At 44.3% G+C, this 24,857-nt stretch overlaps 2 protein-coding genes across 7 annotated transcripts; both read left to right on the top strand.

Annotated features, from left to right (window-relative positions):
- The first annotated feature begins 1,929 nt into the window (after positions 1-1,929).
- Positions 1,930-22,517, top strand: LOC143216421 (uncharacterized). Of its 5 annotated transcripts, none has more exons than XM_076439445.1 (8): positions 1,930-2,211; positions 2,863-3,453; positions 6,971-7,114; positions 8,800-8,961; positions 10,331-10,507; positions 13,107-13,370; positions 18,798-19,057; positions 19,804-22,517. In XM_076439445.1, the coding sequence occupies exons 2-8, from the start codon at positions 3,207-3,209 to the stop codon at positions 19,981-19,983; spliced, it is 1,434 nt and encodes a 477-aa protein (XP_076295560.1). In that variant the 5' UTR covers positions 1,930-2,211; positions 2,863-3,206; the 3' UTR covers positions 19,984-22,517. The 5 variants fall into 5 exon arrangements, with proteins under 5 accessions (XP_076295560.1, XP_076295558.1, XP_076295561.1 ...); XM_076439443.1 differs by having other exon boundaries at positions 1,952-2,211; positions 19,801-22,517; XM_076439446.1 differs by having other exon boundaries at positions 1,971-2,211; positions 13,107-13,253; positions 19,801-22,517.
- A 148-nt stretch (positions 22,518-22,665) lies between these two features.
- Positions 22,666-24,464, top strand: LOC143216422 (uncharacterized). Of its 2 annotated transcripts, XM_076439449.1 has the most exons (3): positions 22,666-23,562; positions 23,731-24,251; positions 24,324-24,464. In XM_076439449.1, the coding sequence occupies exons 1-3, from the start codon at positions 22,872-22,874 to the stop codon at positions 24,387-24,389; spliced, it is 1,278 nt and encodes a 425-aa protein (XP_076295564.1). In that variant the 5' UTR covers positions 22,666-22,871; the 3' UTR covers positions 24,390-24,464. The 2 variants fall into 2 exon arrangements, with proteins under 2 accessions (XP_076295564.1, XP_076295563.1); XM_076439448.1 differs by having other exon boundaries at positions 23,731-24,450.
- Positions 24,465-24,857: the final 393 nt, after the last annotated feature.

The raw sequence follows: 24,857 nt of genomic DNA, 5'->3' as shown, positions 1-24,857 counted from the left end.
GAGGATGACGATAGAGCTGCCATATCACTTTATAACTGACCTCAAACACACAACCTTTATCACCATCGAAGATTAACCATAGCCAGGTCTATATGTCAAAGGGTCTTTGAACATAGGTAGCAATCCTAATCCTAGTGTTATTCTGTGAAGAGGATGACGATAGAGCTGTCATATCACTTTGATACTGACCTCAAACACTCAACCTTGATCTTCATCGAAGATTAACCTAACACACCATAGCCAGGTCTATATGTCAATGGGTCTTTGAACATTGGTAGCAATCCTAATCCCAGTGTTATTCTGTGAAGAGGATGAAGGTAGAACTGCAATATCACTTGGTAGCAGACCCGAAAGACTCAACCTTGATCTACATCGAAGATTAACCTAACACACCATAGCCAGGTCTATATGTCAAAGGGTCTTTGAACATAGGTAGCAATCCTAATCCCAGTGTTATTCTGTGAAGAGGATGAAGATAGAGCTGCCATATCACTTCGTAGCTGACCCGAAAAACTCAACCTTGATCTCCATCGAAGATTAACCTAACACAACATAGCCAGGTGGTTTATATGTGAAAGGTGTCTTTGAGCAAAGATGACAATCCTAATCCCAGTATTATTCTGTGAAGAGGATGACGATAGAGCTGTCATATCACTTCGATACTGACCTCAAACACTCAACCTTGATCTTCATCAAAGATTAACCTAACACACCATAGCCAGGTCTATATGTCAATGGGTCTTTAAACATTGGTAGCAATCCTAATCCCAGTGTTATTCTGTAAAGAGGATGAAGGTAGAACTGCAATATCACTTGGTAGCAGACCCGAAAGACTCAACCTTGATCTACATCGAAGATTAACCTAACACACCATAGCCAGGTCTATATGTCAAAGGGTCTTTGAACATAGGTAGCAATCCTAATCCCAGTGTTATTCTGTGAAGAGGATGAAGATAGAGCTGCCATATCACTTCGTAGCTGACCCGAAAAACTCAACCTTGATCTCCATCGAAGATTAACCTAACACAACATAGCCAGGTGGTTTATATGTGAAAGGTGTCTTTGAGCAAAGATGACAATCCTAATCCCAGTATTATTCTGTGAAGAGGATGACGATAGAGCTGTCATATCACTTCGATACTGACCTCAAACACTCAACCTTGATCTTCATCAAAGATTAACCTAACACACCATAGCCAGGTCTATATGTCAATGGGTCTTTAAACATTGGTAGCAATCCTAATCCCAGTGTTATTCTGTGAAGAGGATGAAGGTAGAACTGCAATATCACTTGGTAGCAGACCCGAAAGACTCAACCTTGATCTACATCGAAGATTAACCTAACACACCATAGCCAGGTCTATATGTCAAAGGGTCTTTGAACATAGGTAGCAATCCTAATCCCAGTGTTATTCTGTGAAGAGGATGAAGATAGAGCTGCCATATCACTTCGTAGCTGACCCGAAAAACTCAACCTTGATCTCCATCGAAGATTAACCTAACACAACATAGCCAGGTGGTTTATATGTGAAAGGTGTCTTTGAGCAAAGATGAGAATCCTAATCCCAGTGTTATTCTGTGAAGAGGACGAAGATAGTGCTGCCATATCACTTCGTAACTGACCCCAAAAACTCAGCCTTGATCTCTATCGAAGAAACATCTAACACGCCATAACCAGGTAGTCTATATGTGAAAGGTGTCTTTTAACAAAGGTGGCAATCCTAATCCCAGTGTTATTCCGAAATAACCTGACCCGGAAGACTGAACCTTGATCTACAATACATCGAAGACATACAGCTATACCCAGATGTGTTCATGTCGAAGGTGTCTCTTGACAAAGATAGGAAACACAGTTCCAAGGGTAGGTCCGCGAAGAGAAGGCAAGCAGAGCCGCGATCTGGATCGACGGGTGGCTAGAACGAAGGAAGGAAGGGTGTCGAAGCAAAGGGGTGAACGGGGGTTAGCATATCGCGCAGCTGCAGCAACGGTGGTCGACCGGCTAACGGAAGGAAGGCGTCAGTGAACGGGGAGCATCGGGACGGAGAACGCTTGTCCGCCGTGCGCGCTGACAACCGGGAAAAGAGAGACAGTTAGTCCTCGTTGAGTAGTCATCTTGCGCGTGTGCAGGCGATACCCGCCTTGGACGGGTCGTGAGACGGGTCGGGACTCTGTTCTCGGGCGAGTCTGGATCAAGTCTTGGACGGTTGCACCGTGAGTGGTTCTACATCAACGGACGGACCAATCGCTGGGAGCTCGGGAGTTGGCCTAACAAGGCGTCCAAAAGAAAGAGAGAAAAAAATGGAGAGCATAAAATTTCAATGAATTTTGAGCTGTACTCTATTGCTCGTTACTTAGTACGCTGTGTCGTGAATGAATGAAACTTTTTTCCGAGGCGTAGCTGCCAGAGATTCTCCGATGTGATGTTACAGATCTCGAAACAGCTACATTCTGGCAGTCCCTCTGTTTCTCGCGGACTCTCCGGAATATTGACCCTTTGCGGACCCTTTGCAATTTTCCATGAAGTTGACTACGTCGTGATTCAGCCGTATACAATTACCGCTGGAGTACAATGTACAGTGTGGTACCGAGTATACGATACAGAACTTGTTGGAATGTAGAACAACATATAACGTCCAGTCTTCCTGGACACAGGCCCGCAAAGGGTTAATTACGGCGTGGCTGCGAAGCCGCACAGCAAGCAGCCTCTAACGATCACCCGCGACGATAATCAACTATCAAAGGAGATCGAAATAACCAAAGCCACGGGAGCTTCCATATTTGCAACGTGCCGAGTACCAACTCCCGAGCCACCCAGCATCGATAGCTTCGCTAGAAAATCCTGATCACACCTCGCTGTTGTAGTGCAAGGGGTTAAGGAGGACCTGCGCCGCGGAGCCGTCGAATTCGCCCGATCAAAGGGGCCGGCAGGTTACACGTCGATCATCGTGTGTCGAAGAAATCGGCAGGATGCCTCGGGACTGAGTGATTCGTCGTCGTCGGTGATAGAAAAATTCTGTCGCACGCAGTGTGTGTGTGTGTGTTGGGAGAGATTGCCAACCGGAGGAGAGAGTCGCTCGCGAAACGCCTAGAGGGCGAGAAGGCGTGCTGGAGGGCGGGAGGGGGGGAGTAGGGGGGCAGGTGACGGGGAAGGATGTCGATGCGCCGCCGGTGGTCGGTTTCGGGGGTTGACTCGCGCCGCGGGGGCGATGAGCGCACTTCCCTCCGCCCTGAGACTGACCTGCTGCCGTTCCTGGCTCCTGCTGATCTGCCTCGTCTTCCTGGTGTCCATCCGCGTCGGTTGCGCCGCGATAGATCGGCCGGCAACCCGGCAACAGCTCGCAGGTGATAATCTGCGCGGCCCCAGCCTAGCCAGTAGTCACGGCGACGACGACGACGACGACGCCGATGCCTACGACGACGACGAGGACTACCTCGAGGAGAACATCACTGCTGGTGAGTCCCCGTTGGGAATAGCTGTCGAAAGAAGATTCAGAAGGTGTCTCGGAAGGAGCATTGTCACATCCTGTCGCTGACAATGAGACTCCCAGTGCGCGGATGGGACGAGAGCCAGCACCCAGGGCCAGGTTTGACGGCTCGGGAATTGGGACGAGGAGGTTTCGAGGGTTGTTGACACGCTTGCCCGACAAGGAGTGCCGCGGAGAGTGTACACCTAGCGGTCGTTCACTAGGTCTAGAATCGGTTTGGTATGATGAGGATGATGACGGTTTATTCTGTTCCTTTTCTTCCCGGGACGTTGTCGTTTGTCGCGAGCTACCATGGAGACGAATACCGAGGACACCTCGGTTCGAGCTTCTGGGCCTCCGACCCGGACCAGGTTGTGTGTGTATTCCGCAATCGATACGCACGCCCTTTCGCGGCAGGAGGATCGTTGTCTTGTTTCCTCCTCGCAAGGGAAACAAGGACGATCGAAGGCGGACGCGTGTTCCTCTCGCTCGATACCGAGCGGGCAAACGTTCTCCGGAACCGTCCGCCGCGCCGGACGGCAAACACTTGTCACTGTCATCGTCATTGCATCGGATGGCGGCCGAGATCGTTGCCTGTCATCGATTCGCTCGACTTCGAAACTCGCGAACAGGAAAAATGTTCGAGGGTTGGAAGCCTGCGTGCTCGACGGATTTAAGATGGTCGGCGTGCGGACGTTTCGGAAGATCGGATAGGTCAGTGCTTGGAGCAGGTGGTGTTCACGTCGAGATCCACGATCGAATGATTATCGAATCAGGAAGGTGTCCGAAGTTTGGAACAGGTCGATCTTCACTCTGAAGGTGTGTGTCGAGGGTTGGAGCCCTGGAAGATCAGCGGATTCGAGATTGTAGGCGCATGAATTTCGGATTGGCTCTTTCGGATTAGTTCGATCAGGCGGAGGAGACTCGGGATTGCACAATCAGCGAGTACGCGAGGTGTCTCGAGGGTCGTTCGTTGTGTTTGAGGTTGGATCGCGAATTTCGGAGAGGCACAGGTCGATTCCGGGTTCTCGCGCATCCTGAGCGTAATCATGCAAATTCCTCGAGGGAAACTGGGTCTGAGGGGGAAGAAAACAAATAGTTCGTGTCACGGGACGCGTTTGCACTCGGCGCGCCTGCGTGCGCCGCGAGTCGGAGCCTCGTCCTTCTTGATTTTCGCGCCAACCACGCCGTCGGTATTGATTTTAATGGATGCTGCAAGCTCTCTTGCACGGCGTCCGCGTGTGGGAGGCTTGCACACCGCCTGCAGGCTGCGTGAGCTTCAAAGGAGCCTCTCTTTCCTCGACCTGTTCCCTCCGCAGGGAGTAACCGAGAAAGAGAGAGAGAGACGACGAGTGAGTCGAGGGAAAGGTTAACGATGGGAGAGCCGTGCGTTATTCACCTCTGTTTTTTTTTTCGTGCCATTCAGTTGAGTCCCACTTGCAGCAGAGCTCGATAACCGGCTCGAGAAACACCGGCGAATCAAGCCCCGTGGATCCGTCGAACGAGGTCACCATCGTAATCCCGAGCTACCCCCTTCAGAGTGCTAAGGGGAGCCTCGGGGATTCTATTCTTCGCCCGAGAAAGTCTACGGACCCCTAACTTCGGTTTAACGCGGTTAACACGCGGGCCAATTGATTCTCGAGAGGCCACAGTGAATGATTCGGTTTTATTGGGGTAGGTCTCCTTATTCTGCTCGGTAATTTAGGTTTGTAGTGGTTTCAAGTTGGATATAGGTTAGAGGAATTTGTTGTGGGTTTTAGATAGCTGCTGCAGGGGTTGCAGTGGACGTTGGATCGAGTCTGGCGGGGTGGGTTCGAATCTGACAGCGCAGATTCAATTCTGATGGGGCGGCTTTAGTGACCAACTTTTGGTTCGTGTTATACATATATAAATATTGATTTAGCAAGCATGCTGCGATTGCCAAGAGAAAAGTATAGGGGCTGGAACGGGGGTTGGCTCGAGTCTGTTGGGGTAGGTCTAGTAAACAGCCTTTGTCGCGTGTAACTCGTGTTATATTTAAATATTGATTGGAAAAGTCTGCTGTGATTGTCACGAGAAAAATATCAGGTTTGGAGCAGGGTGGTTTGTTCACAACAAAAGGGGCATGAAACAATCCTAATCGCAGGATCTCGTCCCAGCCTCGCGATTCGGAAGAAGCTTAACGAAGGGTGTTAGGTCTGGGATAGGTTAATATGTAAATATTGATTGCCAAGAGAAAATTATAAGGGTTGGAACAGATCGTAGCTTAATGAGGTACCCAATAAAAGTATAAGGGTTGGAACAGATCGTAGCTTGATGAGGTACCCAATAAAAGAGGCATGAAACAATCCTAATCGCAGGATCTCGTCCCAGCCTCGCGATTCGGAAGAAGCTTAACGAAGGATTTTGGGGTGGTATCGCGGACACGGTTCTGAACGGCGGCCAACGAAGCTAATGGCTGGCGCCTCGGTGCACAGGCTGCTCCTAGAAACATTTAATAACGATGTAATACCGTAATTAAGGTGGAATCGATAGGGAGTCGTCTGGCTAGGTGCCCGGGACTGTGGTAGCTTCTCTCGCAAACGGCGTAATTAGCCCAGAGAAAAGTTGACGCGATAATTCCCTAAACAGGAACCATCGTAGCCAGCGGGGATCATGGTTCCTCTGGAATCTAGGGTATACCATACACGGAGGGAAAGGATCCTTGATTGCAACGTACACGACAATGCCTTGTCTTCTTTTATTAGTCTGCCAGGAGACGCCACTGGCAAAAGCTTGTTGCATGATAAAAGAGAATGAGTCTAAAGCGACTGCAGAATGAAATACTTTATCTGCTTTCTTTTTGGAACGCTGCCTCCAAGGCTCGGGAAGCAGATCCGATTAATTAGTGGATAACGCTGTTCGTTTCGTTGAATTATTTATTAAGTTCTTCATTTCTTGGCGAACAGACTGCGGAATTTTTAGGTGATAATCATTAGTGGACAGCGGATCTTTATGCAATTTACAGCAAAATTGAAAAGATGAAATTGTTGAAAAATTGTTTAAATTGAAGATGTTGGTATATGATTTCTCCTCTATTAAAATCATTAAGGGAAGAAATAACATTCAATTTAGTTTGTATAATGTCTTGTCATTAGTAACCTGTGTATCACTGCGGATTGTCGTAGTTCAGCTGGAACATGTAATTTTAACAACAAGGGAATATCATTTCGAGGTAATTGTAGTTTTCACAAAGACCCGCAAGTCTACGTGTTCAATAAATGATTAACCTATTCAGGGTAGACCTGGCGACCGCAGCAGAGACGTATCCAATTTTCTGCGAAGTCGTCCACTTATTCGCGCTCGACACAGATTCTCGTCGGAGTCGAGATTGGAGGAATCGTGTCTATAAATTGTACCTGGGCTCCTGGATCGTCGGTCTCGTCCCCGAAAAGACGGTCGACCGGCGAGCTATTCGCGGATATCTGATAATTTATTTAGAACCGGGGTGCGCCGTGCAAAACTATCGATTGGCATCGTGTTTCCAGCGAAGGGACAGTACCTGGGCTCGCCGTGCGATGACTCGTGCAATCCGGAGCTGCTGCACGTGGTCTGCGACACAGTCACCGGTCTCTGCGAGTGCGAGAAGTTCTATCCGGTTCGTCTTGGGCCTAGCAAAGGATGTGCCAAACGTATGTAGCACGCGATCCACGTTCAAGTAGGTCGTTCCGATATCAAAAACTCCATGGTAACGCGGACAGAAAGAGAAACAGAAAGAGAACGAGAACGTGAGGGGAACGTGAGAGAATGAGACGGTGCTAGCGTGAGAGAATGTGCGAACGAGAGAGAAAGAGAGAGAGAGAGGGTGAACGGGGGGGGGAGGAGGGAAAATAAACGTCGAGGAAGCTGCCCGTCGTCTTTAAACGATTGTTCGACGCGCTGTGAATAGAACGTTTTGTGTTTCGCTCCTCCTCTCGCGTGCCCGATCCGTTTTGACGCCCGGTTATTCAAACGCTTGTCACGGACTAACGCGCTGATCCTTCTATCTGTTTCAAACGAGCATTCATTGGCTCCCTCTCGAGTTTCGAATGATAATTGATCCGCGCGCGTCCCTGCTGCATTCTATTATACCGCGCCTCGCGTTTTTCTGGAACGCGAATCGTTGCCTGCGAGACTCGATTAAACCAGAGGTGGGCATTATTTGGCGAAAAAATATTTGAAATACTATTTAATATTTTAGAGTTTATTTTGCTTAAAGAAAATAGTATTTTATTTGAACAATCTGAACCTCGAAATAAAATGTTTCTATTTGAACAATCTGAACCTCGAAATAAAATATTTCTATTTGAACAATCTGAACCTCAAAATAAAATATTTCTATTTTAACAATTTCATCCACAAAATAGAATATTTTATTTTTTGCATCGTTATATACCTAATACTTTCAGAAATCGCATTACTTATTTAATATTTCTTATTTTAGCAATAATTTAAAGAGGAAATGGTACTTAATATAAGAAAGTATATCATTTGCCACATTTTCGTTTTATTCTTTTGTTTGATTGCTGCATCTTATCACTAGGAAACTATTTATACTCAGAAATCTATTGAATGCGAACCATTATTTTGAGCAATAATATTTAAAATTGAAATTGTAAATGAAAAGACAAAGTCCAAATATTTCCAATATTCTTAAAATAAAATACTATTTTCAAAAATTACTGCAACAAATAAAATATCTTATTTTCAAAAATTACTGCATCAAATAAAATATTTTATTTTCAAAAATTACTGCATCAAATAACATATTTTATTTTCAAAGTTATACAGACACTGTATAATAAATGGGATTATATATATTTACTATTTACTATTTAAAATACTATTTTCCCCAGCTCTGGATTAAACCCAACAAAAGATTGCCGGTGAATTAAGAAAAAATATTCGACGCTTTCAATTTGTTGCAGAAGATCGGTCGCGTGGAATGATTCGAGACTTGAAAAAAATTGAACGTAAATGAAATTTTACAACCTTTTTTCAAATCTCGAATCATTCATGCGAAAGGGCAGATCGAATTTGATTTTCGACCGAGAAACATTGATGTAGCATTGGGGGATCCTGTTTATGGTATTCAGTCGAGTTCAGCAACAAATTCGAAGCGTCTAATATTTTTCCGGAACGTGAAAACTTTCACGTTACAATGAAACCAGTGTAAAATAACCGCGAATAAAATTTTACATTTTAGACTGGTTTTATTGTAGCCCGGAAGTTTGGAGGATCCTGTTGTCCGAGTTGCCAGTAGAGGAGTTCCCGACTCGGTCAGACGATCGAGAAGTAGTGTAGGTCAAGTAATCGAACGACGAACCGGTTTTTCCAGCCAAAAGACTCGGGGAGCAGTGCTTCTACCGCGCGACTTGCACTTTTTCGGATCAGCACTCGACCTGCACTCAAGTGCAGCACCATGCTGTGTGCGACTGCGAGAATGGCTACCATAGGGTCACCCTGTCCAGGCCTAACAAGAAGGTGTTCTGCGCCGAAGGTATACCGTTGCCGACTAATTGACCACCTCGTTCAAACGTTACCGGAATTCCGAACGAATCCCCAGTTCCCATTAAAACACAAAACGAAAGCCATTCGAACTCTGGAAATCACTGAATCGTTCAGAAATCGCTGACTAATTGACGTTAACGATCCGCGAAACGCTCGTTCATCCAGCGATCACTTTTCGACTATTGTTACGGTATTCGAACTGTACCCTGTGCTTCATTTTTAAATTTTACATTAACTAAATTACGTCACATTTCATTAACTAAATTGTTTAACTCTCGTACGTTCCTCGGGAATAGTTACAGAAAAGATCGTCGGGTGATATTTCACCCATTTTCGCTCTCCACTCCATTGGATCTATTATATTGTAATGTATTTCATTAAAAGTTAATTAAAGTTATTATATCTTGCACTTACTGCATATACAGGGTGCGGCATTCATCCTGGCCACCTGGAAAATTTCGAAAACTAAATACCAGAGAAAAAAATATTTCAAATAACAAGTCTAAGTCAAGGAGGGGCTGATGCAGCAGTCATTTCAAAAGGTTTTCACCATGTTTTCAAGATCATTCCAAGGTCAACTTTATTTTTTCAAATGGAATGTCCTACTTTTATACCATAGACCGATAGAGTATTAAATTCTGAGTATAAAAGTGTTGACCTTCATACGTCCTGAACCTAATAGTTGACGACATATTGTCCAAAGAAAAAAGAAAATTGTTTCGATGATATCTCGTTAACTATTGGATTTAGGACATATGGAGGTCAATACATTTTTACTCAGAATTCGATAGTCTATCGATCTATGGTATAAAAGATAGGACATTCCATTTGAAAACATAATGTTGACCTCGGAATGACCTTGAAAAGATGATGGAAATTAAAAATGGATATGACTGCTGCATCAGCCCCTCCTTGAAATATTTTTAATATGAAATATTTATCAGCCCCTTTTGAAATATTTTTTTCTCTGGAATTTCGATATTCCAGATGGCCAGGATAAATGCCCCACCCTGTATAAATATAATTTTTATGCTCGCCACGTACAGTTTTCTTACAAATTTCGACTTGTGTTTTACATACAACATGATATTTTAAACAAATACACAAACTTATAACACATTTAGAAAGAAATCGAACATAATACAGTATGTGGAAACGTACGAGGGTTAACTTCGAATTATTGTGATTGTAAATACCACTTTTACCGGTCCGTAAACATGGAAAGAAAATTGTTCGACAAAATCGGGAGTAATGATGAGAATTGCCGCGTCCAGTTGTTTGTTACTAGTCGCAGTATGGCGTCGCGAGCTACCGCTTGTACGGTGAAGTGTTTGTGAATCGGGAGCGTCTGTTGGCAGATCTGGTGCTGATAACTACGGATATTCCGACCCTGCTCTGCATAGCATCGGGAATCGCGATATTCACGGCGATGATATGCTTCGTGCTCAAATTGTTCAGCCGCGCGAGATACTCAAGGCCGCGGCGCTATGCCAACGCGAACCACGCGCCGCCCATGCTGTTCTCCAGCGACACCGGTGAGTAGCTCTTTTTCTCAAGCAACAGCCTCCGGAATCCGTGTCTCGAGGATCGATGGATCGACGGGAACGTGTGTGCGACAACGTTCGAAATTTAACGAAGCGATCGCGCGTTGACGATCGAGAGAACGACACGGTGGATCTCGACGATACTCGGGAGCGAACGGTACCGCGCCATACTCCATTACGACGCCGCGCCGTCCTCGCCGAAGAATCAATAACTTTAAGTATCGGCGAGGAGCACTCCAATCTTCGCTTCGTTCTATTTCAAGGGAAACTCGACGGCACTGCTATTACCGCAGGGTTAACAATCGCTGACAACCTGCAAATACGCGCTCGATGGTTTACTCGGGCTCGTTTTTGTTCGCGTTACTCCGATTCGGTTTCGTCGCTCGAGTTTAGTTCAGTGTTTTTTTTTTTTTTTCGTTGTCGTTCTAGTTGAATCCGAGTAGTCCGCACAGCTGTAGTTTATTCAGCACCCAAAGAACGCAGTAGGATTGATTAACCCTTTGCACTCGAAGCTATTCTGATTTCAGAACCCAGTTTCTCCAACGACGTTTTCACCGATTTAGAATTGTTCCCAATATGATTTATTAGAATAAAATACAAGAATACAAAATGACGCTTCAACATTGCAATGAGGAGTTCAGAAGCGGTCAATTGTGATTCCTAAAAGTCAAATATATGTCAAAATACATATTTTTACGTTATCGAGGAATAATTTGTAATATTCGGCAGATACACCGCCTGTCACGAGGCATCCGAAGCAAGCATGATATCACAAGATGGCCGTTACTGACAGATATTCGTAAATATTGAGAGATTTATCGTTCGAATCGAAAAAATCGCTCTGCATCTACATAGCCAGGATTAATTAATTAATTATTCACCAAATACCAGGCGGTATCTGCAGAATATTACAAATTATTCCTAGATAACGTAAAAATATGCATTTTGGGCACCAGGCAGACATAGATTTGACTTTTAGGAATCACAATTGACCGCTTCTGAACTCCTTATTGCAATGTTGAAGCGTCATTTTGTATTCTTGTGAACCTTGTATGTACTTTCATATACAGTAAGGAGCAAAAGTGAACCAATAACTACAAGTTTTGTATAAATCATTATTTATTGTTAGGAATGTAGAAGAATAACAAAAAATCAACATTATAATTATTTTGATCATAGTTAGAAGTAACTTAAGAAATTTTTCCAATAATTAATGTCTCCTCGTTGAAAAAAATTTCTTTAAGTTACTTCTAACTATGATAAAAATAATTATAATGTTAATTTTTTGTTATTCTTCTATATTTTTAGCAATAAATAATGATTTATACAAAACTTGTGGTTATTGGTTCAGTTTTGCTCCTTGCTGTACGTATATGCGGATCTAGCGATGTGTGCGTGTGCCACCACACTCTTGCACGGGCGCGCCGGCACCCTTAAACGGAAATCTAGCATTGTTGAAAATATTTCCAACTATTTTCATTCGGGTGATTCGAGTCCAGAGGGTTAAATCACCTTGCTCGGGATGTAGGATTTAATTTATCTCACTCCCCCACTTCACTGACTCCATCTCACTTACTCGTCTTCGATCACCTTTACACGCTTAATGTTCATGTCCAATTAACCCTTGAACAGCCGATTGAAAAGACTGATGCAGCAGACGAACGACGGGTCATTCTTGACCCATGCCAGTCTTCTCAAATCGATAATATATTATCTAACGATGTCTATAGTGGAAAGGAGAAAGCAATTTGAATGAAACGAAACGGTGCTTGCGATGGATAAGGGAAGAAGTTTGCTTAAACCTTTGCACTATAATTGTTTTCCCATGCCAGAGGTGATTTAAGAGTTTCAAGGAGAAATCGTGTGGTCACGTCAGAGGCGACCTCACTGTGCGAAAGGTTGAAAACTGCCGTAGATTATCCAGGATGGATTATCTAGTGACGCTTGTATTAAAACGAGAAGAGGAGATTGTTCGATCCTCGTGCACTGTTCAGATATAAAATATTAATAAATTCCCAGCCGTCGCATAGTGTAGAAAATTTTCTCGAGAAAAACCGAATAATGGATTACGAAAGTAGACGGTACAAGCTTTGAAACGAGACCCCGAACGAATATTTTTCGTGAAGTCACAGCACTTGGAATATTGGGAATTTTCGTTGAAAAATTACGGTAATCCTTTGATTTTGCACGGCGAATACGTTCCGCTGACAATAACCGTAAACTAAATGGTGATGCGAGGGGTTAACGAAACAATTCGAAATGCCCGAATGTTCTGAGCACTGCGCAAAACGGGATCAGAAAAGGTGCAATAGATTGAAAGGGTAAGGTGCACGAGCAAAAAGATGGATCGCAAACGATTCGAAATCGGCTGGGCGAGGGTTGATCCTCGCGCTACCGAGGTATTCTCGTTCGAATGGAGAAACTAGAGATTTTCTGCTCTCTGTTCTCCACGAACAATGAACGCACAAAGCGTTCTGTGCTTGGTAGCGCGAGGGTTGACTGCTTCTTCGAAGACGGTGAGAAGCAAGGACGATGCATCCTCGATCGGGCAATCGAACAATGGGGAAAAATGACACTGAAACTCCAACAGGTATACCACTGACGCTTCACGGCGGCCGACCGTCCTCCCGATCCAGCGAAAGAAGCAGCACAGGCGGAGGGCCGTTGACCTACGCGTACACCAGGAGGCCTAGCAGCAGCGGTAGCCGTGGTCCCCTGGTACCAGCGTCGAGAGCAGGTGCGGCACGTGCCGCCGCCATCTTGCTTATATCGTGTCACCTGCAGGCGACCAAAGGCGGGAACAAGCATCGACGTACCCTTAGCGACGTGGCTGAGGGATCGTCCGACGGCCTCGGTAGACGATCAACGATCAATTTCTAACTCTTTCGTTGTCTGTCTTCTCTTCTATCTGCCCGCATCTCTCACCGTTGTGTACAGACATACATACACACACACACACACAGACGCACAAACAAACACAAACGCCCACACATCGAAACAAATTAACAAGAACAGCTCTCTCTCTCTCTCTGTCTCTCTCTCTCTTTACCTCTCTGTCTCCGTTTCTCCTATATTCTTCTAGCTCGAATCACACACCGTTATTCGGCCGTGTTCTTTTTCCTTCTCTCTTCTTCCATCGTTCATTTGCCTTCGAGCGGTCACTGGTTTCAAGTTCGACGCAACGGAGGCCCAAACACGCGCAAATCATCGTTTCGAATTTCCTGCGATACTGTCGGAATCTACGGGCATCTTCCAAGACATTTCAGAACGAACGGTTTGATTTTCCAAAAATTCAGTGTCATCGGAGGATACATGAACGGTATCGTCCGGTTGGATTCGTATTTTCCGATCAGTTATCGAAATAATATCGAAGTCAGCCCTCGAAACCGTAATTGCACGGGCTCGAGACATCCGGTTAACAGGTTTAAGGAGGCCGCTCGTTATCTTCCTGTTGCGTCGAACCTCGGAAGGCCACTCGACTCCCATTATCCGTTCACCGGGATTAATTCTATCGATTGATTCCGTTTTTGCTGGTGTCCCTGGTTCTCTCGGTCGTACCGCGAGTCGCATATCGTGAGGAGGCGAGACCGATGACGAAGAAGAAGAAGACGATGTTGGTGCTTTCGAGTCGTACCGTGCCGTTCTCGCTGTTGTGTCGTAGTTTGTTTGTGACTTAGCGTTTCCCTCCCTAAACTGCGTTTCCTCGTTCCCTGTCAGAACTTTGTTCTCGACGTCGTCGAATCGATATTTCCCTTTAGAACAATTGTGTAAATATATAATAAACGAGGAAACGCAGCTACGATTTCGTGCCCGACACGACCACAGCCTCTTTCTCTGTTTAGATTGTTGTTCTTCTATTCCACTAAAGTTCACACCGTCATCTATCGACAGAATAACATCACGAAACACATCTATCATACGATTCTCTCACCTGAAAGGATCGAAAACCAACACGATACAGATACACAAACAGAAACCACACACACGCACGCACGATTCAGGAGAACCGAGAATCGCGACGAGACACGACACCGCAACCGAAAACCGATATTCTAATTGTACTGTCCAAAAAATAAAGCGCTGCACGAGTGTGTTACGAGATAGCAAGATGGCAGCGGCCGATTTCGTTGCTCGTTAACGAACGAACTGTTCTCTGGTAAGACGTAGAGAGACACGAAATCTTTACGCACTAGCTAGCTCGCCGCACACGCACGCATCAACGGTGCCACGGATCGCATGCGAGAGACCTTCCCCCCTATTCAAACAGAAGAAAGCTTCGCGATTCCCCACCCCACCCGATTTTTCTCTTCCCCCACTATTCGATGAAAAGGAAATGCTTCGCAATTCCCCTCAATTTTTCCTACACCTCCGTCTCGAAGACAGAGCTTTGCGATCTTCCCGATTTCCCCTTCTCCTGCCTTTGAAGGAGAAAAAGAGCTTCGCTATCTACCCCCTCCCTTTCGAAGGAGAAATAAAGCTTCACTATTTTCTCGAGTTTTCCCGCGCCCTCTGCTGGTATTTTTAATGAACACCGATGGGATCGAATTTTTCTCATTCCCCATGTTAACAGAAAAAAGAAAGCCTCGCGATTTTCCTCGAATTTTCTCTTCCTCTACCCTTTCTAAGGAGGAAAGGAGCTTTGCAATATCCCCGATTTTTCTCTGGCCCCACTATTCGATGCATAGAAGAAGCTTCGCAATTCCCCTCAATTTTTCCTACCCCTCCGCCTCGAAGACAGAGCTTTGCGATCTCCCGATTTCCCCTTCTCCTGTCTTTGAAGGAGAAACAGAGCTTCGCTATCTACCCCCTCCCTTTCGAAGGAAAAATAAAGCTTCACAATTTTCTCGAGTTTTCCTGCGCCCTCAGCTGGCATTTTTAATGAACACCGATGGGTTCGAATTTTCGTCATTCCCCACGTTAATAAAAAGAAGAGAGCTTCGCGATTTCCCTCGAATTTTCTCCTCCCCCTTTTCGAAGAAGAGCTTCGTGATTTCTTCGATGTTATTCTTCCTCCCCAGATTTTTCTTCCCCTCTCCCGCCACTGGTATTTTTAATGAACGACGCGTTCCAATTAACGGAGCCTCGCGGTTCCTCGCTGTTTATTCCGCGCGCTTTCCGTGAAAATAAAGGAAACGAGTGAAAGGGAGGGGCGGACGAAGGAAATTGTAACGCTTACCCCCTAATTGGGGGTCGCGATTCGAGGCTCGCTTCCCCTCTTGCGAATAACAAGCGAGCAAGCCTGAACAATCGCCACCTCTCGCTTCCGAGGAGCTGTGCTTTTGTGCTTCGCGAAAGTCCGCGAGATTAACGGGCTGCGGGACCACTGGTTGGCGACAATGGTTACTGTCTCCCAACCTGCGTTGCTTTGATACGGTTTGCTGAACTTACGTTCTTTCATTGTTACCGAGAGATCAACGGACATAGTGTGAATATTATACCGATATTTTGGCAAGTAGACTGCGGATTTTATGCATTTCTGACGAAAATAAGTAACTGCAATTTCGAACATAGATTAGAAGAAATTGAGAACTTGTTAACCATCCGTCTGCAACCTTATTTGCATCTACACCAGTGTTTGCCAAACTTTTCTGTGCCATGCCCCACCTAAGATAACATATACATAATCTTTAATATTCAAAAATTGAATTGTTCACTGAAGGAACTTAACCCTTTGCACTCAGAGCTATTTTAACTCGAAAATTAAACATTTCTTCTGTCCTTGAATAATTCCATTCCCATTGATCTTTTAATTTGATAGATACGAAATTGGTATAACACTTCGGCATTTTGGCACTAAATTATCAATTTAGTAATTGCAAATTACTTAAGTAATTGCAACTACCAATTACAATTACTTGTAATTGCATTTAAATTACTTGAAATTGCAGAAATAAAATTATAATTACATATAATTGTAATTGGTAATTGCAATTACTTTGGCTCAACCAGTAATCGTAATTGCGAACCACAATTACAATTACAGTAATCGTGAAAGGAGTAATTGCAATTACTTAACATGATTACAGTAATTGCAATTACTTAACATGATTACAGTAATTGTAATTGTGTCTAACAATTACTTCAGTGTAATTATTCTTTTAAATCACTAATTTTTATGTTTTGGACCATTTAACCGTTTTCTTATTGTAATTATAGTCCACTTTTGCACATGTAATTGAAGATGTAATTAAATACTCATGTAATTAATTACTGCCCAACTCTGGCGAAGGGTTAAATGATAGATTTTAGGAATAAATCACTAGGAAATTGTCGAATTATCCCCCTTGACAATTAAATTGCCCCCCTGTGGGTGCGTGGGCCCCACGTTGGGAACCACTGATCTAAAATCTAAAAAATTCTGGAATATGTCTCGAAATCCATATTTTGAAACGAAATGATCCAGGTTGCAGACGAGGGATTAGAATTATTAAACAGAGAAATCAATTTTTATATTTCCGTGCCTTGTGCAGTTGACGCAATCAATGTTTATTTTCCAGAAAGATTCGCAGTCTGATACTTGCGACAGAGAACAATAATCTACATCATTTTGATATCAATATTTACAGTTTTCGCGCTTCCATTAAAGAATTGAATTTCGAAACTACCGGAACACTGAAGCTTCTCGCCGAATCTTCGACAATTAATTGTTACGTAGTCGCGCAGCCCCTTAGTGGTGAACCACATGCGGATTTTCGCGGCTTGGCTGCGGAAAAAACGGCAGCTTTTCAGCTTCGCATCGCATCGCATCGTAGTCGCGACAGGAATAATTGAGCGTTCCGGGCTATTGTGATCCGCCGGGTTTTTTTATATCTCGTTCCGAGGTTCGAGAAACGAACAACGAAAAGAGTTCCCGGGTAATTCATCCAGCGGGCCGGGTCGTTGTCAGCCTTGGACGAGCAATTAAGGAACGCCGCGACCTATAGACATGGCTGTATGCAACAGGATGCACAACACGCCGCTCTTTCTCTGTCCAGGCTTATTTTCTGTCGCCCTTCGGCGCCGTTAATCAATAAGGACCGGTGTAACGAGGTCCCTGAATCGGGGACGCTTCAGTCGCTCTCTGGGAACAGTCAGGGCTCGGAAAATGTTGAAATTCCTCACTGACACTCCAGACTCGTCTCTTCTTGTTCGTTAAAAAATCACAAAGGAAGTTTGATGAAAGAACTATTCGTACATGGTCCGGTAATATAATTATACCGCGCATTTTCGTGCCAGATAAAAATTGTTTCTATTATTCACAGGACACCGGAGCCAAACAGGAATTTACTTCATTGTTTAATGATTCAATTCATTTTCTGAAATTCTTTTAGTCCTCGTACGCAATTCAGAACCAGTGTAACGTTTCCGAACAGTATTTTTGGAGTGTTTTCGAGCCTTGCCTGCAATCCACCGCATACACGTGACGTCGCTCGACGCCGAGAGTCGCCGAGCGCCGACGCCTGGCTCTTGACATTAAAGAATCTCATTTGCAAATAATATCAAGGTCCGTTCGCGGAGGAATCACATTGATTAACGGCCAGGGGGGGGGGGGGAAAGCTCTCGTCGACGGAGCCGCCCGATTCCCGCTGCTGCATCCGCTTTCTCTCGTCTATTGCTTGACCATGGTGATAACTCATTGATCGACGCGATCCCTCTCGTCACATCCTCACTCTCAAGAACATATCTTCCTCCGCTCCCCTCACACAACAACAGTAGCGGGGGATCGCACGGGGATCAACGGGATCAACTCCGGAGATCGTTGCACCCCGGTGTGCCCTCGTTCGCGTCACCGATCTCCTTCCGCGCCATTGAAATTTTTTAATTCGCTCGATTTGCCGATCTGGATATACTGTCCTCTATCTGGGAATTGGAAACTGTCTCTGCATCGCAGTGGATCTGGGTCAATACTTTCTTAATAAATGGATCCTCACGAAATTATTATTTATTTTTTTATTATTAATTTCACATTTTGCTTATCCATTTTTGTCACGAATGATCATATTCGTCATGATTTAGACGCGACCCAGATTCACCGAACTAATCGAATAAATAAACTAGCCGATTTTTCCGCGATCATCGAGCTTGCATATTCACCGATCTGTACCGAAGTACTGCAATAGAATAATCGATCTCAGAAGCCCAAAGGGATCTATCGGATCCGATAGAAGCAGCTAGATTTCGTGCCCCTACCGATTTCGACTTAGCGATCGGCTCTCACGAGTTAGCGTAGCGAGAGAACGAGAGTATAGGGTGCCTGCGGTCCACAAGCTCAAACTGAACTTCTCGTCCCTGTTTCTAACAGGTTCTCGTCGTCCTAGCTTAACCTCGGTTCACAGTTCAACGTCGTCGGCGCGTAGCTATAGCGCACGACGTTTGGAAAAGGAGAGGAACGAAAAGGAGCAACGACAAGCGCTTCAGGAGCTTCGATTAGCTAAACAGAGGGAGCAAGAGAAACAGCAGCAGCAACAACAGGTCGCACCAACACCTAGTCCGAGGACACCTCATTCTACGGATGAGCTGCTGCCCTCTGTCGAGGAAGGCAAAGAGGTCTTCTATAACGAGGTACCCATCCCCGAATCTTAAATCACTCTAAACCCCCTCGGCTGCGAATTTCCTCAAGAGTCAGATCCGGCAACAATCTTCATCTTCCTTCTTCCATTCTTCTTCCATCTCTAATGTCTTCTATAATGAGGTGTCTGTAACGTCTCCAGATTGTAATCGCTCTAAGTCCTCCAATAATTCAGGATTTTGTCCGCAAGCTTCGATCTATCCAGTAACTAAATTATCTGCGTTCATCATTCTTCCTTTATTCCATTCTTTCCTCATTTTTACCGATATTTATGCAGACGCCACTACGTAAGAAATGTGTGATAAGCAGACTGCGGATCTTTGTGCAAAATAAAAAATGTCTGCATTCATTGCAACACACAGGATCTTTAAATCTTTTTAAAGTGCTTCCCATTTTTGTTATAAATGCATAAAATCCGCAGTCTAATGATAAGGGACCAGAGGTGAGCATTAGTTGGCGAGAAAAATATGTGAAATACTATTTAATATATTTTAGATTTTATTAAGAAATTACTGCATCTCAAATAAAATATTTTATCTTCAAACATTACTGCATCAAACAAATTATTTTATTTGCAAAAATTACTGCATCAAACAAAATATTTTATTTGCAAAGTTGTACAGACATTGTAAAATAAATTGGGATTATTTACTATTTACTATTTAAAATACTATGTTCCCCAGCTCTGTAAGGGACAAATATAATAGCGTTATTGTAATGATGATCGTTACTTCAGCAGGTGCCGACGACGTCCGACGTCACGGAAGAGACGCCGATGAAGACGATAACGACGGCGATCACGACATCCGCCGTGAATTCGAGCAAGTTCGCCGAAATGGCGCCGGTGACCACGCCAACAACGTCCATCTTCGAAACGAACATCGCGCCGCGGGCCACAGGTGACATTTTCCAAGTGTAGTGAAGCCGGAGAATGTCACCGGAGCCGGCCGGAACAGTCAGGATCCCGAGAACGATGAAAAAGTTCGAGAAACTGTCGATCGAACCGGAAGTCCTCCGCGATGGACGACGACGTCGCTCGGGAACGTGTGGGACTAGGGACGGATCGATGCGTTGGAGCTGCTGTTTGTTCGAGCCACGCGCGAAGGCCTAGCATTGTTTATTAAAAGATATATTTTTCAATATCCAGGCGCCGAATGTATTATCTAGATCGGTCGCTGCGATGGTGGGACGTGCGTTCGGCTGCGAGATCCGCGTGAATTCGCCGAGTTAAAATGAGAAATAGCGGCCGAGGTACAGCGCAGAACGAATCGTGGGATTTTTGAGAGCCTCCTTGCCTGGCGGAATCTTTCTTCCGAAGATACTTTCAGCATCGTGTTCGACCGCGTTCGTTTTTTAGCGACAATAATCTCTGAACGCGTAATAGAGCCGATTTTCAGGCAAGGATCGACGCGAGGATCATTTTTGCTTGGCTTTCCATTCGAACCAGGATTTTTCGAGGGAGTTCGAAGCTGTACCGACGTCAAACTATACCGATTTACACACCTCGTTTACTCACATATCAGACAAGATATATCGATTTTTCCTTTCGGATGATCCACGATCGTCTACAGTAGATCCCGCGAAGATCGGGTTTTCTCGATTAATTTTACGTCACATATCAGATCGACACGGTCGAACCACGGAGCACAGATCGATCCAGCCGCTGAATGAATGATTGCTATCAACGAGCCGCCTAACAGAAGACGACTCGAAACGATTCTATAAATCGAAAAAACACAAAAAAAAAATGAACGCGTGCAAACGCGCGCGCGCATAGTGGCATTAAAAATAGTAACGAAGCCGCGGAGCGATTCCTAAACGGACGCGGTAAGTGTTCTGCGCCAAGAAAAGAGAAAACAAATAAAAAATAAAAATGAAGTTAATCTAAACGTCGCTGAGTCGCATACATTTAAAAAGAGAGAGAGAGAAAGAACGGGAGGAAGAAGCACACATGTATATCAATGTACATTCCGTCTCACGCGAAGACATCGACGCGCTCGATCGTCTCGTTAGCTCGACACGGAATCCGCTGCGATAGAAAAGCAATTGGCAGGGCATTCTCGAGTGGGTCGAGGCTAAACATACCTCTAATCTTAGGTGAAACTATTCAGACACGTCGCGCGGCTGTGTCGACGCACTATGATCCCGATCGGAAAATTTAGCGGCATCATTCATTACATTTACACTGCTTTCGGAGTATCATTTAATTTACGATGTAAATTAAAAATTGCTGTTTGTACTCTGTTTGAAATTCGATGCTCGATGCAGCAGAGAAAGGTATATTTTCAGAGTTTCCGTAAAGAAAGATACACAATGTACAATATTCTACGTACTTTTTCGTCCAAAATTCGTTTCGATATCTTCTACAGTTACGTGAAAATGTCCCTAAATTTCTCGATCCGGAGTCCCGAAGCGACGCGCCGCGCCGCCGACAAGATGGCGTCCCGAGGCGAAAAATTCTGTTCCCCCAATGATTGAACCAGTTCTCCCATCGATTTTGCCGCAAAGAAAATTCGTGGAGAGAGCAACTGCCTGCCTGTTAACCACCCGAATAAATTATATAACGTTCATTTTCCGTGTCTCCGCGCGTCACAGGAATTATTTATCAGAATCCAAGCAAGCCCGAACGAGCAGTGGTCACGAAATTCTCTCCGCCGAATTAACCTAATTACGAGCCCTTCGCGCGACTTTCTCGGGACGTTGATAAAAATCGTAGTGCTAAAGCGTCGTTAACAGATGAAATTATACATATACATTATACAATATATGCGTGTAAGATACGTAAGAAGCGATCGCGCGCGACGCAGGCTGTGTCCTGATTAAAAAAAAAAAAAAGATGAATCATTATTCCTGTCCCGGAGAGCAAGGAAACGCGTACCGATGTCCGGTGTTCGAATAATTAACGCTGCCTTTTCCCGATTCAATAAACAAAACGCAGAAAGAAGCGCACGGACGAGCGAGGAGGCGACAGTATGAAACCAGCCCAACGAACGTTTGAGAATGGATCGAAACGAGAGAGAGCGAAAGATTCTTGTGGGAGGACACGGTCGTTTGTCGACGCGTCGAGCACGGTCCCCGTCGCTGCTGCACACGAGCGAGTTGTTAAAACAATGGATCCTATCGTCACAGCCCGCATGAAAATACTCTCTCCCTGAAAAATCGAGAAACCGCAAAAAACGAAAAACACAAAAAAAATATTTAAAAAAATACTCGACTCGACCCGCCACGCCGCGCCGCCTGATTTCTAAACGGAGAACGGAGACATGAGAGAACGGACGAACAAAAACACACAACACGACAAACACGCAAGACGACACACCAAAAAAAAAAAAAGAGTTAGAAGAGAATGGTCGATGTTCAGCGTTATCGTTTTATCCCAATTTTAAATGTTTACTGTATAATAACATTGTAATATAGTCGTTGGGCAAATAAAGCTCGTTTTTCGATAATACACACACCGTGGAACATTGTAAGCTCCCTGGAACTCCGAAATTTATTTCGCATTGACCAAACGAAAATTATTTTAAACATTGAACTTTCTACTTTCACTTTCGTTCAAATGTTCGATGTCTCTTTCCGTGTCTATCGACGACGCATCTAATCTCCCAAGCCCTCCAGACCCATAAACCATAAGGTTCCCCTGAATTTTGTATGATCTCGCTTATCAGAGTGATCTGGATCCACCAAAGGACATAGCGAACCACTAATTTCATGGCAAAGTGTCCCAAGCTTCTCTGGAAGCAACATCAAGCTTACAGAAGGCTTGAGAAGATTGAAATAAAACTGTGAATTGTAATTTGCACTGTGATGGAGGAAGAAATCACCGTTCAGGTGGATGAAAATCCTCCAAATCCGGAGCACGTGCTGCGTCCGATAACTTACGTGGCTTGGTTCCTAGGCGTGGGTGTTGGAAGTCCGAAAAACTGTCCTAAACTGGTCACTATGATCCTCCGAGGGGTTCACATAGCACTGTGCACGGTGATCGTTGCGTTCAGTGTGATGGATTTCGCAAATTTTGGTCGGGAGTTCACCAGCGAGCTTTTCGAGATCATGTACTGCATGAATGAGACTATCTGCCATGTCTCAGCGTATTATTACGTTTGTAGCATAATGAAGTACTACGACAAGTGGCCGGAACTGATGAAGATGATGGAGTCCTTGGATCATTTGCTCAACAAGGAGTTGGCTATCGATGATACGTGTGTCCGAAGCAGACAAATTCTGGCTATTTCGACTGTGATCGTTCTGGGACCTGTGACTTTGGCTGCTCATGTGCTGTATTATTATTATACCGATCCGAATCAGATCTACGCATCGGATTTGCTGCTTTATTACAGTATTTCGCGGACTCTGGTGAACAGCTTCGTGTTCGATGTTGTCGTTTACATGATCTGTTTGAGGTTCAGGACTATTAATCTGGCAATCAAGGGTTTGGATGAGAAGCTGGGAAGCTTTTGGGTCGCTTTGAAGATTAGACGGATCAGGAAGCTGCATAGTGGTGAGATGGTGACATTAATTTTCTCTTAAACTTGTATCAGCTCAATTTAGCTTTCCAATCTCAAATGACGAATTTCCTAAGTTTCTGGAAGTATTTATTGTCAGAATAAAAATTAGCTTCAGCCCTCCGCCATGTTGAAGCACACGTTTTAAGCCATGTTTCTTGCAGATGCCTGTGCAGTAATAATGAAAGTGAACGAGATTTACGGCATAGATCTTCTTCTATGCTCGACAAACGCGTTCATAATGGTGGTCGCCAAGCTATTCAGGATCTACATGAGTGCCGCAGAGCAAAAGAACGGTTTTATATTCCTGAACAATCTGATCTGGTTGATCTACTGTGGTCAATTCATCGTCATGTGTTGGACATGCACTCTAACGCACCGGGAAATCAATAAAATTGGTCCATCCATACAAGAGTTTGTCTTGAACGCTCGATGTTTAACGAGGTTCAATAAATTCGCTTCTTTCCGCAACTTTTGCAACGAAGAACGAACACGCGTCAGCGTCTGCGAGGATCAATCGGCGATCTATTCAAACAATTTTGGAATGGATAGTCTTTTGCGTGCGAACTTCGAACGCGACTGTGTTCGAAACGAAGCGAACGATTTCGCGTTGCAGTTGCAGCAACACGATGTGAGATTCACTGCCTGCGATTTCTTCGATATGGACAATTCCTTGCTGACTAGAGTGAGTGAATGTTTAATTGAATTATTCTTTTCTTATCAAGATTCGTTGATTGACGGTTTCGATTTTTTTCAGTTCATCAGCGTGATCACTACGTACTTGATCATTCTCGTGCAGTTCTACAAACCTGAGGGTTTCTGATAGCGTTCACCGCGCAAATGCGAATAATTTATATTTTGTAATGCTTGCACTGTTCGCTGAATATTTATTACAAAATATCTGTGCGTACAAATATACTTTCTATAAATATTCATGGCGTCGTTGTAAAATCTATAGAAATCGTGTGATTGTGCCTGTAGTATTACAATTTTTATTAACCCTTTGCGATGCAAATTATTTCCTCTCGAAGTACCATATAACTGTATCATTATTAGACTGCGGATCTTTATGCATTTACAGAAAAATTGAGTAGATGAAACTTTAAATTGCAGGAAAATTTTGAACATTGAAGATGTCAATATATTATGTCTCGTATATTAAAATTATTAAGGGAGGAAATAGTATTCTATTTGGTCTCTATTTTTTGCAATCGACGTAGATAATTTTTATTTTGCATAAAGATCCGCAGTCTAGTTATTATTAATGTGTATAATATAAATTATTAAAGTG

Source organism: Lasioglossum baleicum, chromosome 15 (genome assembly GCF_051020765.1).
Source record: "Lasioglossum baleicum chromosome 15, iyLasBale1, whole genome shotgun sequence".
In the NCBI taxonomy this organism is placed as follows: Eukaryota; Metazoa; Arthropoda; class Insecta; order Hymenoptera; family Halictidae; genus Lasioglossum; species Lasioglossum baleicum.
The sequence above is the reverse complement of the archived record's forward strand: the minus strand, read 5'-3'. Positions and strand labels throughout refer to the sequence as shown.

Bases quoted from the DNA above. Each gene is read 5' to 3' on its own strand.
- LOC143216421 (XM_076439443.1), top strand. From the start codon at position 3,207: ATGAGCGCACTTCCCTCCGCCCTGAGACTGACCTGCTGCCGTTCCTGG. The intron at 3,454-6,970 runs GTGAGTCCCCGT...TCGTGTTTCCAG, and splicing joins CGAGGAGAACATCACTGCTG to CGAAGGGACAGTACCTGGGC. The intron at 7,115-8,799 runs GTATGTAGCACG...CGGTTTTTCCAG, and splicing joins TAGCAAAGGATGTGCCAAAC to CCAAAAGACTCGGGGAGCAG.
- LOC143216422 (XM_076439448.1), top strand. From the start codon at position 22,872: ATGGAGGAAGAAATCACCGTTCAGGTGGATGAAAATCCTCCAAATCCG. The intron at 23,563-23,730 runs GTGAGATGGTGA...TGTTTCTTGCAG, and splicing joins GATCAGGAAGCTGCATAGTG to ATGCCTGTGCAGTAATAATG.